Raw genomic sequence first — 13,199 nt, forward strand, 5'->3', positions numbered from 1 at the left:
TACTGATTTACCCACAGTTGAGCTACCTACCTACTATGATGATGATGGGTTTAATGGGATCAGTCAGTGGATAATGAGATTATACCGAGGAGGAGGGAAAAGGACAGGCTGGGGCAGATTGACCATTCGGGCACTGCCCAAGGGTCTGGGGCCAGTAGGGGGCCTCATACCCAGCATCCCGCAGAACCAGGCTGGAGTCCCAGAGCCCAGTGCCAGAACAATTTCTGGTGGCTTGGTTAATTCACCTCCCACTGCAGGGGATTACTCTGGGGGGATTCCCTGGGATGGGGGGGGGGGGGTTTACACTGCTGGAGTACACTGGGGGCGAATTACACTGGGGGGATTTACACTGAGGGTGGATTTACATGGGGGGAGTACACTGGGGGCAGATTACACAGGGGGATACACTAGGGGGGTTTACACGGAGGGGGGATTTACATGGGGGGAGTACACTGGGGGTGAATTACTCAGGGGGATACACTGGGGGGATTTACAGAGAGGGGGGATATACATGGGGGGAGTTCACTGAGGGCAAATTACACAGGGGGATACACTGGGGGGGATTTACACTAAGGGGGGGATTTACATGGGGGGGGAGTACACTGGGGTCAAATTATACAGGGGGATACACTGGGGGGATTTTCACTAAGGGGAGATTTACATGGGGGGGAGTACACTGCGGGATTTACTTTTCCGGGAGGGGAGATTTGGGAGTGGAAAGGGATTAATGCTAGGGGAGCTGGGATGATGAATTTAGTTTACAGGGGAAGGATTTGTGCTGGGAGGGGGGGTTTGAGGTGAAGAGAATGTTTTTCTAGGGGATATAGGGGAAAAGGAGGATTTCTGTTGGGGGGGATGTTTGCAGGGAAAGAGAATTTGTACTAGATTTGGAGTGGTTGTGGGGTAGATTTGTGTTGGGAGGGGAAATTGAGGGGGAGAGGATTTGTGCTGGGGGGGGACGAGAGTTTAGATTAGTGCTGGATTTTTGAGGGGAAGGAGTGGGAACTTTTGCTGAAAGTGGAGAGAAGTATTGCTTGAGGGGAGCATTTTGTATTCCCCTGCCCCCTACACTGTGTGTTACACAACCCTTACTTCTCTTTTTGTTGTGTGCTCCCAACCTGTATTGTGTGTTACATACTCCTGACCCTGCTCTTCTTGTGTTAGGTACTCCTAAACCCGACACTGACTGCGGCATCTGTGAGTACTTCACCGAAAGTATCGGTACCAATGACGGGGCACTATTCCTCCCGCTGACACCAATGATGGGGCACTATTCCTCCCACTGACACCAATGATGGGGTACTATTCCTCCCACTGATACCAATGATGGGGCACTATTCCTCCCACTGACACTAATGATGGGGCACTATTCCTCCCACTGATACCAATGATGGGGCACTATTCCTCCCACTGACACCAATGATGGGGCACTATTCCTCCCACTGATACCAATGATGGGGCACTATTCCTCCCACTGATACCAATGATGGGGCGCTATTCCTCCCACTGATACCAATGATGGGGCACTATTCCTCCCACTGACACCAATGATGGGGCACTATTCCTCCCACTGATACCAATGATGGGACACTATTCCTCCCACTGATACCAATGATGAGGCACTATTCCTCCCACTGACACCAATGATGGGACACTATTCCTCCCACTGACACCAATGATGGGGCACTATTCCTCCCACTGATACCAATGATGGGACACTATTCCTCCCACTGACACCAATGATGGGACACTATTCCTCCCACTGACACCAATGATGGGGCACTATTCCTCCCACTGATACCAATGATGGGGCACTATTCCCCCCACTGATACCAATGATGGGGCACTATTCCTCCCACTGATACCAATGATGGGGCACTATTCCCCCCACTGATACCAATGATGGGGCACTATTCCTCCCACTGATACCAATGATGGGGCACTATTCCCCCCACTGATACCAATGATGGGGCACTATTCCTCCCACCGATACCAATGATGGGGCACTATTCCTCCCACTGATACCAATGATGGGGCACTATTCCTCCCACTGATACCAATGATGGGGCACTATTCCTCCCACTGACACCAATGATAGGACACTATTCCTCCCACTGAGGTTGCTGTGGGTGGATTACAAAAAGCAATTATCTGCTTCAAGCAAACACACCCGGTATGCCAGTCAATGGGTGCTGTCGATATGCCATCATGAAGGTCTATAAGTCACTGTGATTGGTGTTCCTCTTTGGTGGTACAATGACAAGTCTGCTATTCTCTCTCTGTCTCACACAGCTTTATTTTACTTATTGAATTTGATATTTTACACTGATTTTAATATTTTTATTTTATGCCATATACTGTGTAATGTAAGTGTAGTGCAACCTCCGAATGGACCACTGATTGATAATGACACTGGAGTGATGTGAAGGGGGAAGAGGACACTACTGTGGGGGGGGGGGAGTGATGTGAAGGGGGCAGAGGACACTACTGTGGGTGGGAGTGATGTGAAGAGGGAAGAGGACACAACGGTAGGGGGAAATGATGTGAAGGGGGCAGAGGACACTACTGTGGGGGGAGTGATGTGAAAGGGGGCAAAGGACACTACTGTGGGGGGGGGGGGAGTGATGTGAAGGGGCAGAGGATACAACGGAAGGGGGAGGTGATGTGAAGGGGGGCAGAGGACACTATTGTGGGGGGGGAGTGATGTGAAGGGGGGCAGAGGAAACTACTGTGGGGGGGGGAGTGATGTGAAGGGGGGCAGAGGACACTACTGTGGGGGGGAGTGATGTGAAGGGGGCAGAGGACACTACTGTGGGGGGGAGTGATGTGAAGGGGGGCAGAGGACACAATTCTGTGGGGGGGAGTGATGTGAAGGGGCAGAGGACACAATTCTGTGGGGGGGAGTGATGTGAAGGGGGGCAGAGGACACTACTGTGGGGAGTGATGTGAAGGGGGCAGAGGACACAATTCTGTGGGGGGGAGTGATGTGAAGGGGGCATAGGACACAATTCTGTGGGGGGGAGTGATGTGAAGGGGGCATAGGACACAATTCTGTGGGGGGGGAGTGATGTGAAGGGGGCATAGGACACAATTCTGTGGGGGGGAGTGATGTGAAGGGGGCAGAGGACACAATTCTGTGGGGGGGAGTGATGTGAAGGGGGCAGAGGACACTACTGTGGGGAGTGATGTGAAGGGGGGCAGAGGACACTACTGTGGGGGGGAGTGATGTGAAGGGGGCAGAGGACACTACTGTGGGGGGGAGTGATGTGAAGGGGGCAGAGGACACTACAGTGGGGGGGAGTGATGTGAAGGGGGCAGAGGACACTACTGTGGGGAGTGATGTGAAGGGGGGCAGAGGACATTACTGTGGGGAGTGATGTGAAGGGGGGCAGAGGACACTACTGTGGGGGGGAGTGATGTGAAGGGGGCAGAGGACACTACTGTGGGGAGTGATGTGAAGGGGGGCAGAGGACATTACTGTGGGGAGTGATGTGAAGGGGGGCAGAGGACACTACTGGAGGGAGTGATGTGAAGGGGGCAGAGGACACTACTGGAGGGAGTGATGTGAAGGGGGCAGAGGACACTACTGGAGGGAGTGATGTGAAGGGGGCAGAGGACACTACTGGGGGGAGTGATGTGAAGGGGGCAGAGGACACTACTGTGGGGAGTGATGTGAAGGGGGCAGAGGACACTACTGTGGGGAGTGATGTGAAGGGGGGCAGAGGACACTACTGTGGGGAGTGATGTGAAGGGGGGCAGAGGACACTACTGGAGGGAGTGATGTGAAGGGGGCAGAGGACACTACTGGGGGGAGTGATGTGAAGGGGGCATAGGACACAATTCTGTGGGGGGGAGTGATGTGAAGGGGGCATAGGACACAATTCTGTGGGGGGGGGAGTGATGTGAAGGGGGCATAGGACACAATTCTGTGGGGGGGAGTGATGTGAAGGGTGCAGAGGACACTACTGTAGAGAGTGATGTGAAGGGGGGCAGAGGACATTACTGTGGGTGGGAGTGATGTGAAAGGGGGCAGAGGACACTACTGTGGGGGGGGGGGGTGTGATGTGAAAGGGGCAGAGAACACTACTGTGGGGAGTGATGTGAAGGGGGGCAGAGGACACTACTGTGGGTGGGAGTGATGTGAAGGGGGGCAGAGGACACTACTGTGGGGGGGAGTGATGTGAAGGGGGCAGAGGACACTACTGTGGGGAGTGATGTGAAGGGGGGCAGAGGACACTACTGTGGGGAGTGATGTGAAGGGGGCAGAGGACACTACTGGAGGGAGTGATGTGAAGGGGGCAGAGGACACTACTGGAGGGAGTGATGTGAAGGGGGCAGAGGACACTACTGTGGGGGGGGGGGGAGTGATGTGAAGGGGGCAGAGGACACTACTGTGGGGAGTGATGTGAAGGGGGCAGCGGACACTACTGTGGGGAGTGATGTGAAGGGGGCAGAGGACACTACTGGAGGGAGTGATGTGAAGGGGGCAGAGGACACTACTGTGGGGGGGGGGGGGGAGTGATGTGAAGGGGGCAGAAGACACTACTGGGGGGAGTGATGTGAAGGGGGCAGAGGACACTACTGGGGGGAGTGATGTGAAGGGGGCAGAGGACACTACTGTGGGGAGTGATGTGAAGGGGGGCAGAGGACACTACTGTGGGGAGTGATGTGAAGGGGGGCAGAGGACACTACTGGAGGGAGTGATGTGAAGGGGGCAGAGGACACTACTGGGGGGAGTGATGTGAAGGGGGCAGAGGACACTACTGGGGGGAGTGATGTGAAGGGGGCAGAGGACACTACTGTGACTTGCTGTGTGTTCTTCATACCATCTTTTTATAGGTGGCTTAATTTTCGCCCTTCCGAAGATCTTTGATTTCCTCCATGTTGTCCAGGTAGATGTCAACCTCTGAAAGATATGCCTTCCTCTGGTCTATGCCATATGTCATGGAATGCAACACCAGTGCATGGAACGTGCGCTGTGTGACCTGGACCCAGCTGGACTTCCAGAGCCCTGCCACCTCAAATCACAGACCTGTGTGAGGAGTGCTCAGAGCTAATTGGGGAGTAGGGATCATGATCAGGGGGTGCGGGAGGGTGGTCTTAGACCAGCATCTGTGCATGTGGTGTGGGCGGTGAATACTATAGAAGCAGCCCTGGAAGCCCTGTTTGTAGGTGGAGTCCCAGCACCATGAAGCAAAATTACGAACTGACAGGTGGGACTGATAGGTCTATCTATGATATTGGAATTGATAGTTGTGGTAATGACAGACCTTCTCCAAGGCTCAACAGTCCATGCAGACAGATGCAATTTGCTCCTGTTAGCCCACCACAAAGCCATCAGTAAAAGTCCTCAATAGTGTTCAGAGCCAGCAGACGGAAAAACGATAAAATTCAGGGATTTAATTTCAGTACTCACAACAAATAAGTGTATGCTATTTAGTTGTTAAAAAACATTTGTTTATTTAATGTTCATATACAAATAGACAGTAAATAACTCTTTGAAATGTCCATCGTATGATACAAACATCCATATCGAAAGTTATCTAATGATCACACAAATAATTACATACAATTACATATAGTTACATAGTTAGTCTGGCTGAAAAAAGGCAAAAGTCCATCCAGTTCAGCCATTAAAAAAAAAAAAAAAAAAAGTTATAATCCTACACCCTCAGTTGATCCAGAGGAAGGCAAAAAAACCCATCAAAGCACCATCCAATATGCTCCTGCAGGGAAAAAAAATTCCTTCCATACATATTCCATATTGATATTGTAGATAGGCTGTCACATGATAAGAGACTCCTCCTAGTCCATTCAGCTCCACAAGAGTGGGGATGCTGGTGGCATCATTGATCCAATATGACCAAATCCGGTCAAAGGCTCCATGTACAATAAAGTTTTTTTTGTTTTTTTTTAGGCTCCATGCACAGGGCCGGTGCTAGACTATTTTGCACCCTAGGCAAGACCACCTACTTGCACCCCCCCCCCCCCAAAAAAAATAAATAAAACGTCACCTGTAGTTCTACTTCACCTCTCCTAGCATACATCCTCTTTCCCCTCAAATTTTCCAACCTAGCACAAATCCTCTCCCCCCAATTCCACATCCTCGCACAACCCCCTCCAAATTACCCTTCCCAGCACAAATCCTTTCTCCCCATTCAAATCATTCTTCCTAGCACAAATCCCCCCTCTTAGCATATCTGCCCCCAATCCCCTTCCTAACACAAATACCCCCGGCCCCCTCTCCTAGCACAAATTCCCCTCCAAATCCCCCCTAGCACACACCCAATCCCCTGTCGTAGCACAAATTCCCTCAACCCCCCTCCTAGTAAAAATCTCCACTCCTAGATGAGATTAAGGGGGGATATGATCTCCATGTATAGTACATAAGGGGGGATATGATCTCCATGTATAAGGGGGATATGATCTCCATGTATAATACATAAGGGGGGGATATGATCACCATGTATAATACATAAGGGGGATATGATCTCCATGTATAATACATAAGGGGGGATATGATCTCCATGTATAATACATAAGGGGGGATATGATCTCCATGTATAATACATAGGGGGGGATATGATCTCCATGTATAATACATAAGGGGGGATATGATCTCCATGTATAATACATAAGGGGGGATATGATCACCATGTATAATACATAAGGGGGGATATGATCTCCATGTATAATACATAGGGGGGGATATGATCACCATGTATAATACATAAGGGGGGATATGATCACCATGTATAATACATAAGGGGGGATATGATCTCCATGTATAATACATAAGGGGGATATGATCTCCATGTATAATACATAAGGGGGGGATATGATCTCCATGTATAATACATAAGGGGGGGTATGATCTCCATGTATAATACATAAGGGGGGATATAATCTCCATGTATAATACATAAGGGGGGATATGATCTCCATGTATAATACATAGGGGGGGATATGATCACCATGTATAATACATAAGGGGGGATATGATCACCATGTATAATACATAAGGGGGGGATATGATCTCCATGTATAATACATAAGGGGGGATATGATCACCATGTATAATACATAAGGGGGGATATGATCTCCATGTATAATACATAAGAGGGATATGATCTCTATGTATAATATATAAGGGGGGATATGATCACCATGTATAATACATAAGGGGGGGATATGATCTCCATGTATAATACATAGGGGGGGATATGATCACCATGTATAATACATAAGGGGGGGATATGATCTCCATGTATAATACATAAGGGGGATATGATCACCATGTATAATACATAAGGGGGGATATGATCTCCATGTATAATACATAAGGGGGGATATGATCACCATGTATAATACATAAGGGGGATATGATCTCCATGTATAATACATAAGGGGGATATGATCTCCATGTATAATACATAAGGGGGGGTATGATCTCCATGTATAATACATAAGGGGGGATATGATCTCTATGTATAATACATAAGGGGGGATATGATCTCCATGTATAATACATAAGGGGGGGATATGATCTCTATGTATAATACATAAGGGGGGATATGATCTCCATGTATAATACATAAGGGGGGATATGATCTCCATGTATAATACATAAGGGGGGTATGATCACCATGTATAATACATAAGGGGGGGATATGATCTCCATGTATAATACATAAGGGGATATGATCTCCATGTATAATACATAAGGGGGATATGATCTCCATGTATAATACATAAGGGGGGATATGATCTCCATGTATAATACATAAGGGGGATATGATCTCCATGTATAATACATAAGGGGGGATATGATCTCCATGTATAATACATAAGGGGGGATATGATCTCCATGTATAATACATGAGGGGGGATATGATCTCCATGTATAATACATAAGGGGGGATATGATCTCCTACTAAGCGACATATCTCCCCCTCACTCCCCCTCTCTGTTGGGGTCCCTCAAGGCTCCGTCCTCGGGCCCCTTCTCTTCTCCATCTACACCTCCTCCCTTGGCCAACTCATATACTCTCACGGCTTCAACTACCACCTCTATGCCGACGACACACAAATCTATCTCTCAACCCCCCACCTCACCCCCTCGGTCTCTGCCCGAATCACACACCTACTGAGCGACATATCAGACTGGATGTCGCTCCACTTCCTTAAACTGAACCTCTCCAAAACCGAGTTTCTTGTCTTCCCCCCAGCCCGGACACCACCCCCCATTGACTTCTCCATCACATCCAACAATGCCACCATCAAACCCGCCCCACAGGCCAGAGTACTGGGTGTCATTCTGGACTCCAACCTATCCTTCCAGCCCCAAGTCCAATCTGTAACAAACTCGTGCAGACTCCACCTCCGCAACATCGCCAAAATCCGCACGTTCCTAACCCCAGAAACCACTAAACAGCTCATCCACTCCCTCATCATATCACGACTCGACTACTGCAACTCCCTCCTCACTGGCCTGCCTCGCCGCTGGCTATCCCCGCTTCAGTCCATCCTGAATACGGCTGCCAGACTCATTCACCTTTCCAACCGCTCTGTCTCCGCCACCCCCCTCTGCCAATCCCTCCATTGGCTTCCGATTGCGCAATGGATCAAATTCAAAATCCTAACACTGACGTACAAAGCCGTCCACCATACTGCCCCGAACTACATCACTGACCTAATATCCAAGTACCGCCCAACACGCACACTCCGCTCCTCACAAGACCTCCTTCTCTCTAGTTCCCTGGTCTCTGGTATTGATTCTGGAACACCAAACGTCTTTTATACCAAAAAAAATCAAAGAACATATACTGGAATACTTCTTGTAGGAGATCGCATCACAGTCCACATCCTAGTCAATAATGAAGTTCAATGTTTCCTCGGTGGTAGTCTTTGGATAGGTGGTTCCTGCTCCATGGCTGTGCTGCCAACGTAGGGCATTTTTTTTACTCTATATAATGCTAGACATGTGTTACTTCATGTTATAATAGTTCATAAGAAATTCTGTTGTACTCTGGCTATCTCAAATTCCTTCTATAAAGTCAAATTCTTGCGGTCTGTATCAGTCTTAATTTGTTTTTTTTGAATCATCTAAAAGAGATAAATGGATTAAAATACAAGTACAAAAAAAATTGAAGATTATAGAATAATGATTACTGTATATATCTAGGTTCACCTTCCAGCAGGACAACAACCAGAAACATCCAACCAGAGCTACAATGGTATGGTTTATATCAAAGCATCTTCATGTGTTAGAATGGCCCAGTCACAGTCCAGACCTAAATCCAACTGAGAATCTGTGGCAAGACTTGAAAATTGGGTTCACAGACGTTCTCCATCGAATCTGACAGAGCTTGAGCTATTCTGCAAAGTAGAATGGGCAGAAATGTCCCTCTCTAGATGTGCAAAGCTGGTAGAGACGTCCCCAAAAAGACCTGCAGTTGGAATTGCAGTGAAAGGGGGTCCTACAAAGTATTGACTCAGGGGGGCCGAATACAAATGCCACCACACGTTTCACATACTTCATTGTAAAAAATGTTGAAAACCATTTTCCTTCCACTTCACAATGATGTGCCACTTTATGTTGGTCTATCACATAAAATCCCAATAAAATACATTTACGCAGGGGTGGACTGACCATTCGAGCACTCGGGCACTGCCCGAGGGCCCGGGGTCAGTAGGGGGCCCTATAAAATGCCCCTGGTACCTTTTATAGGCTTTTTTGGGTGTGATTTGAGTGTGGGCAAGGACACAGGGGCCCCATGATCCCCAATTGCCCGGGGGCCCCATGAGTTGTCAGTCCAGTGCCCCATCATTGGTGTCAGTGGGAGGAATAGTGCCCCATCATTGGTGTCAGTGGGAGGAATAGTGCTCCATCATTGGTATCAGTGGGAGGAATAGTGCCCCATCATTGGTATCAGTGGGAGGAATAGTGTCCCATCATTGGTGTCAGTGGGAGGAATAGTGCCCCATCATTGGTATCAGTGGGAGGAATAGTGCCCCATCATTAGTGTCAGTGGGAGGAATAGTGCCCCATCATTGGTGTCAGTGGGAGGAATAGTGCCCCATCATTGCTGTCAGTGGGGGGATTAATGTCCTATCATTGGTGTCAGTGGGAGGAATAGTGCCCCATCATTGCTGTCAGTGGGGGGATTAATGTCCTATCATTGGTGTCAGTGGGAGGAATAGTGCCCCATCATTGGTGTCAGTGGGATGAATAGTGTCCCATCATTGGTGTCAGTGGGAGGAATAGTGCCTCATCATTGGTATCAGTGGGAGGAATAGTGCCCCATCATTGGTGTCAGTGGGAGGAATAGTGTCCCATCATTGGTGTCAGTGGGAGGAATAGTGTCCCATCATTGGTATAAGTGGGAGGAATAGTGCCCCATCATTGGTGTCAGTGGGAGGAATAGTGTCCCATCATTGGTATAAGTGGGAGGAATAGTGCCCCATCATTGGTGTCAGTGGGAGGAATAGTGTCCCATCATTGGTATCAGTGGGAGGAATAGTGCCCCATCATTGGTGTCAGTGGGAGGAATAGTGCCCCATCATTGGAGTCAGTGGGAGGAATAGTGCCCCATCATTGGTGTCAGTGGGAGGAATAGTGCCCCATCATTGGTGTCAGTGGGGGGATTAATGTCCTATCATTGGTGTCAGTGGGAGGAATAGTGCCCCATCATTGGTGTCAGTGGGAGGAATAGTGTCCCATCATTGGTGTCAGTGGGAGGAATAGTGCCCCATCATTGGTGTCAGTGGGAGGAATAGTGCCCCATCATTGCTCTCAGTGGGGGGATTAATGTCCTATCATTGGTGTCAGTGGAAGGAATAATGCCAAATGATCCCCAATTGCCCCGGGGCCCCATGAGTTGTCAGTCCGCCCCTGCATTTACGTTTTTGGTTGTAACATGACAAAATGTGGAAAATTAAAAGGGGAGTGAATACTTTTTCAAGAAGCTGTATATATAAAAAAAAGAGCATTTGTGAGTAAGTAATGATGTTGGATGAGAAGACCTGGCTCATCCAGTTCAGTAGGATTGAGGTCAGGGCTCTGTGTAGGCCACTTGCGTTCTTTCACACCAAACTGGTCAAACCATGTATGGAACTGGTCACTATTTATGAGGTCAAATGCTCATGATGGATGAAAAGACCTGGCTCAGTATCAACGTTCCAATTCATGGCTTTGGAAAAAATTTTAATTCAAGTGAAAACTATTCTAAACACCAGTTCTATCATGCTGGACATATTTCCCCTATTGACATCACCAGATGCGTCAGATAAAATCAATGGATGAAACACATCAGGCGTGCTAACCCCAGCATTGGTAATCATTTTTACTTTGTTTTAAATAAATAAGAGTTACATTATGCTGGTTTTATTTTCGTTTTAAATTCCTTAAGGGCTCGTTCACACTTGGGCTGTTTTACCAACGCTTGCCAAATGCCCCTATAGCGGCACCATAGACTAGAATAGGAGGCTTCAACGCCTCCTGACTCGACCAGAGGCGTCCGTTTTGCTGCGACGCAAACGCTCCCGTTAGAACAGCACCATGTGCTGTAATGTGCAGAATTGGCAGAGGTATTTGGGAAGCGGTAAAAACGCCTCCCAAACGCCTCTCTGCCGCTTGAAAGCAAGGCTAGTGTGAACGTAGCCTAACTGTGTTTCAAGTTCATGCCCAATATGCTGGAGGAGAGGTGGAAAGTCCCAGGAGATTTGAAGCTGTAATCCAGTGTTCCAGAGGGATGATAGAGCATGGGGTGATTGCTGTTGCCTGTTGGTACCTGGAAAGGTGATGGTCAGAAGACTGTAGAACAAGTGTTTATAGACAGGGTACACACGGGACAAAAATCATCCGAAAGTAGTCGGTACGGCAGACACCGTCCCACTTTCGGCCCCTGTGTACAGCTGTCTGCTCTACTGAAGCTGATCTTACAGTGGGGCAAAAAAGTATTTAGTCAGCCACCAATTGTACAAGTTCTCCCACTTACAAAGATGAGAGAGGCCTGTAATTGACATCATAGGTAGACCTCAACTATGGGAGACAAAATGAGAAAACAAATCCAGACAATCACATTGGCTGATCTGGAAAGAATTTATTTGCAAATTATGGTGGAAAATAAGTATTTGGTCACCTACAAACAAGCAAGATTTACTGGCTCTCACAGACCTGTACCTTCTTCTTTAAGAGGCTCCTCTGTCCTGCACTCATTACCTGTATCAATGGCACCTGTTTGAACTTGTTATCAGTATAAAAGACACCTGTCCACAACCTCAAACAGTCACACTCCAAACTCCACTATGGTGAAGACCAAAGAGCTGTTGCAGGACACCAGAAACAAAATTGTAGACCTGCACCAGGTTGGGAAGACTGAATCTGCAATAGGCAAGCAGCTTGGTGTGAACAAATCAACTGTGGGAGCAATAATTAGAAAATGGAAGACATGCAAGACCACTGATAATCTCCCTCGATCTGGGGCTCCACGCAAGATCTCACCTCGTGGGGTCAAAATGATCACAAGAACGATGAGCAAATATCCCAGGACCACACGGCGGGGACCTAGTGAATGACCTGCAGAGAGCTGGGACCAACGTAACAAAGGCTACCATCAGTAACATACTACGCCGCCAGGGACTCAGATCCTGCAGTGCCAGACGTGTCCCCCTGCTTAAGCCAGTACATGTCTCGGCCCGTCTGAAGTTTGCTAGAGAGCATTTGGATGATCCAGAAGAGGATTGGGAGAATGTCATATGGTCAGATGAAACCAAAATAGAACTGTTTGGTAGAAACACAACTCGTCGTGTTTGGAGGAGAGAGAATGCTGAGTTGCATCCAAAGAACACCATACCTACTGTGAAGCATGGGGGTGGCAACATCATGCTTTGGGGCTGTTTCTCTGCAAAGGGACCAGGACGACTGATCCAAGTACAGGACAGAATGAATGGGGCCACGTATCGTGAGATTTTGAGTGCAAACCTCCTTCCATCAGCAAGGGCATTGAAGATGAAACGTGGCTGGGTCTTCCAACATGACAATGATCCCAAACATACCGCCCGGGCAACGAAGGAGTGGCTTCGTAAGAAGCATTTCAAGGTCCTGGAGTGGCCTAGCCAGTCTCCAGATCTCAACCCCATAGAAAACCCTTGGAGGGAGTTGAAAGTCCGTGTTGCCCAGCGACAGCCCCAAAACAT

General features: G+C 48.4%; 1 protein-coding gene across 2 annotated transcripts in view; it reads right to left on the reverse strand.

The window, feature by feature from the left end:
• Nucleotides 1–7,709: 7,709 nt before the first annotated feature.
• Nucleotides 7,710–13,199, reverse strand: part of LOC149439169 (uncharacterized) — a 74,465-nt gene continuing 68,975 nt past the window's right edge. Inside the window, exon 11 of one of the 2 annotated variants that reach the window (XM_089659354.1) lies at nucleotides 7,710–9,104. In XM_089659354.1, coding sequence (XP_089515480.1) covers nucleotides 9,048–9,104 — 57 coding nt within the window. In that variant the 3' untranslated portion in view covers nucleotides 7,710–9,047. The remainder of the gene's footprint in view (nucleotides 9,105–13,199) is intronic. The other variant, XM_089659353.1, reaches the window with a different exon arrangement.

This window comes from Staurois parvus, unplaced genomic scaffold, assembly GCF_062004578.1.
Source record: "Staurois parvus isolate SC_StPar_1 unplaced genomic scaffold, SC_StPar_1.0 ptg001150l, whole genome shotgun sequence".
Taxonomy (NCBI): domain Eukaryota; kingdom Metazoa; phylum Chordata; class Amphibia; order Anura; family Ranidae; genus Staurois; species Staurois parvus.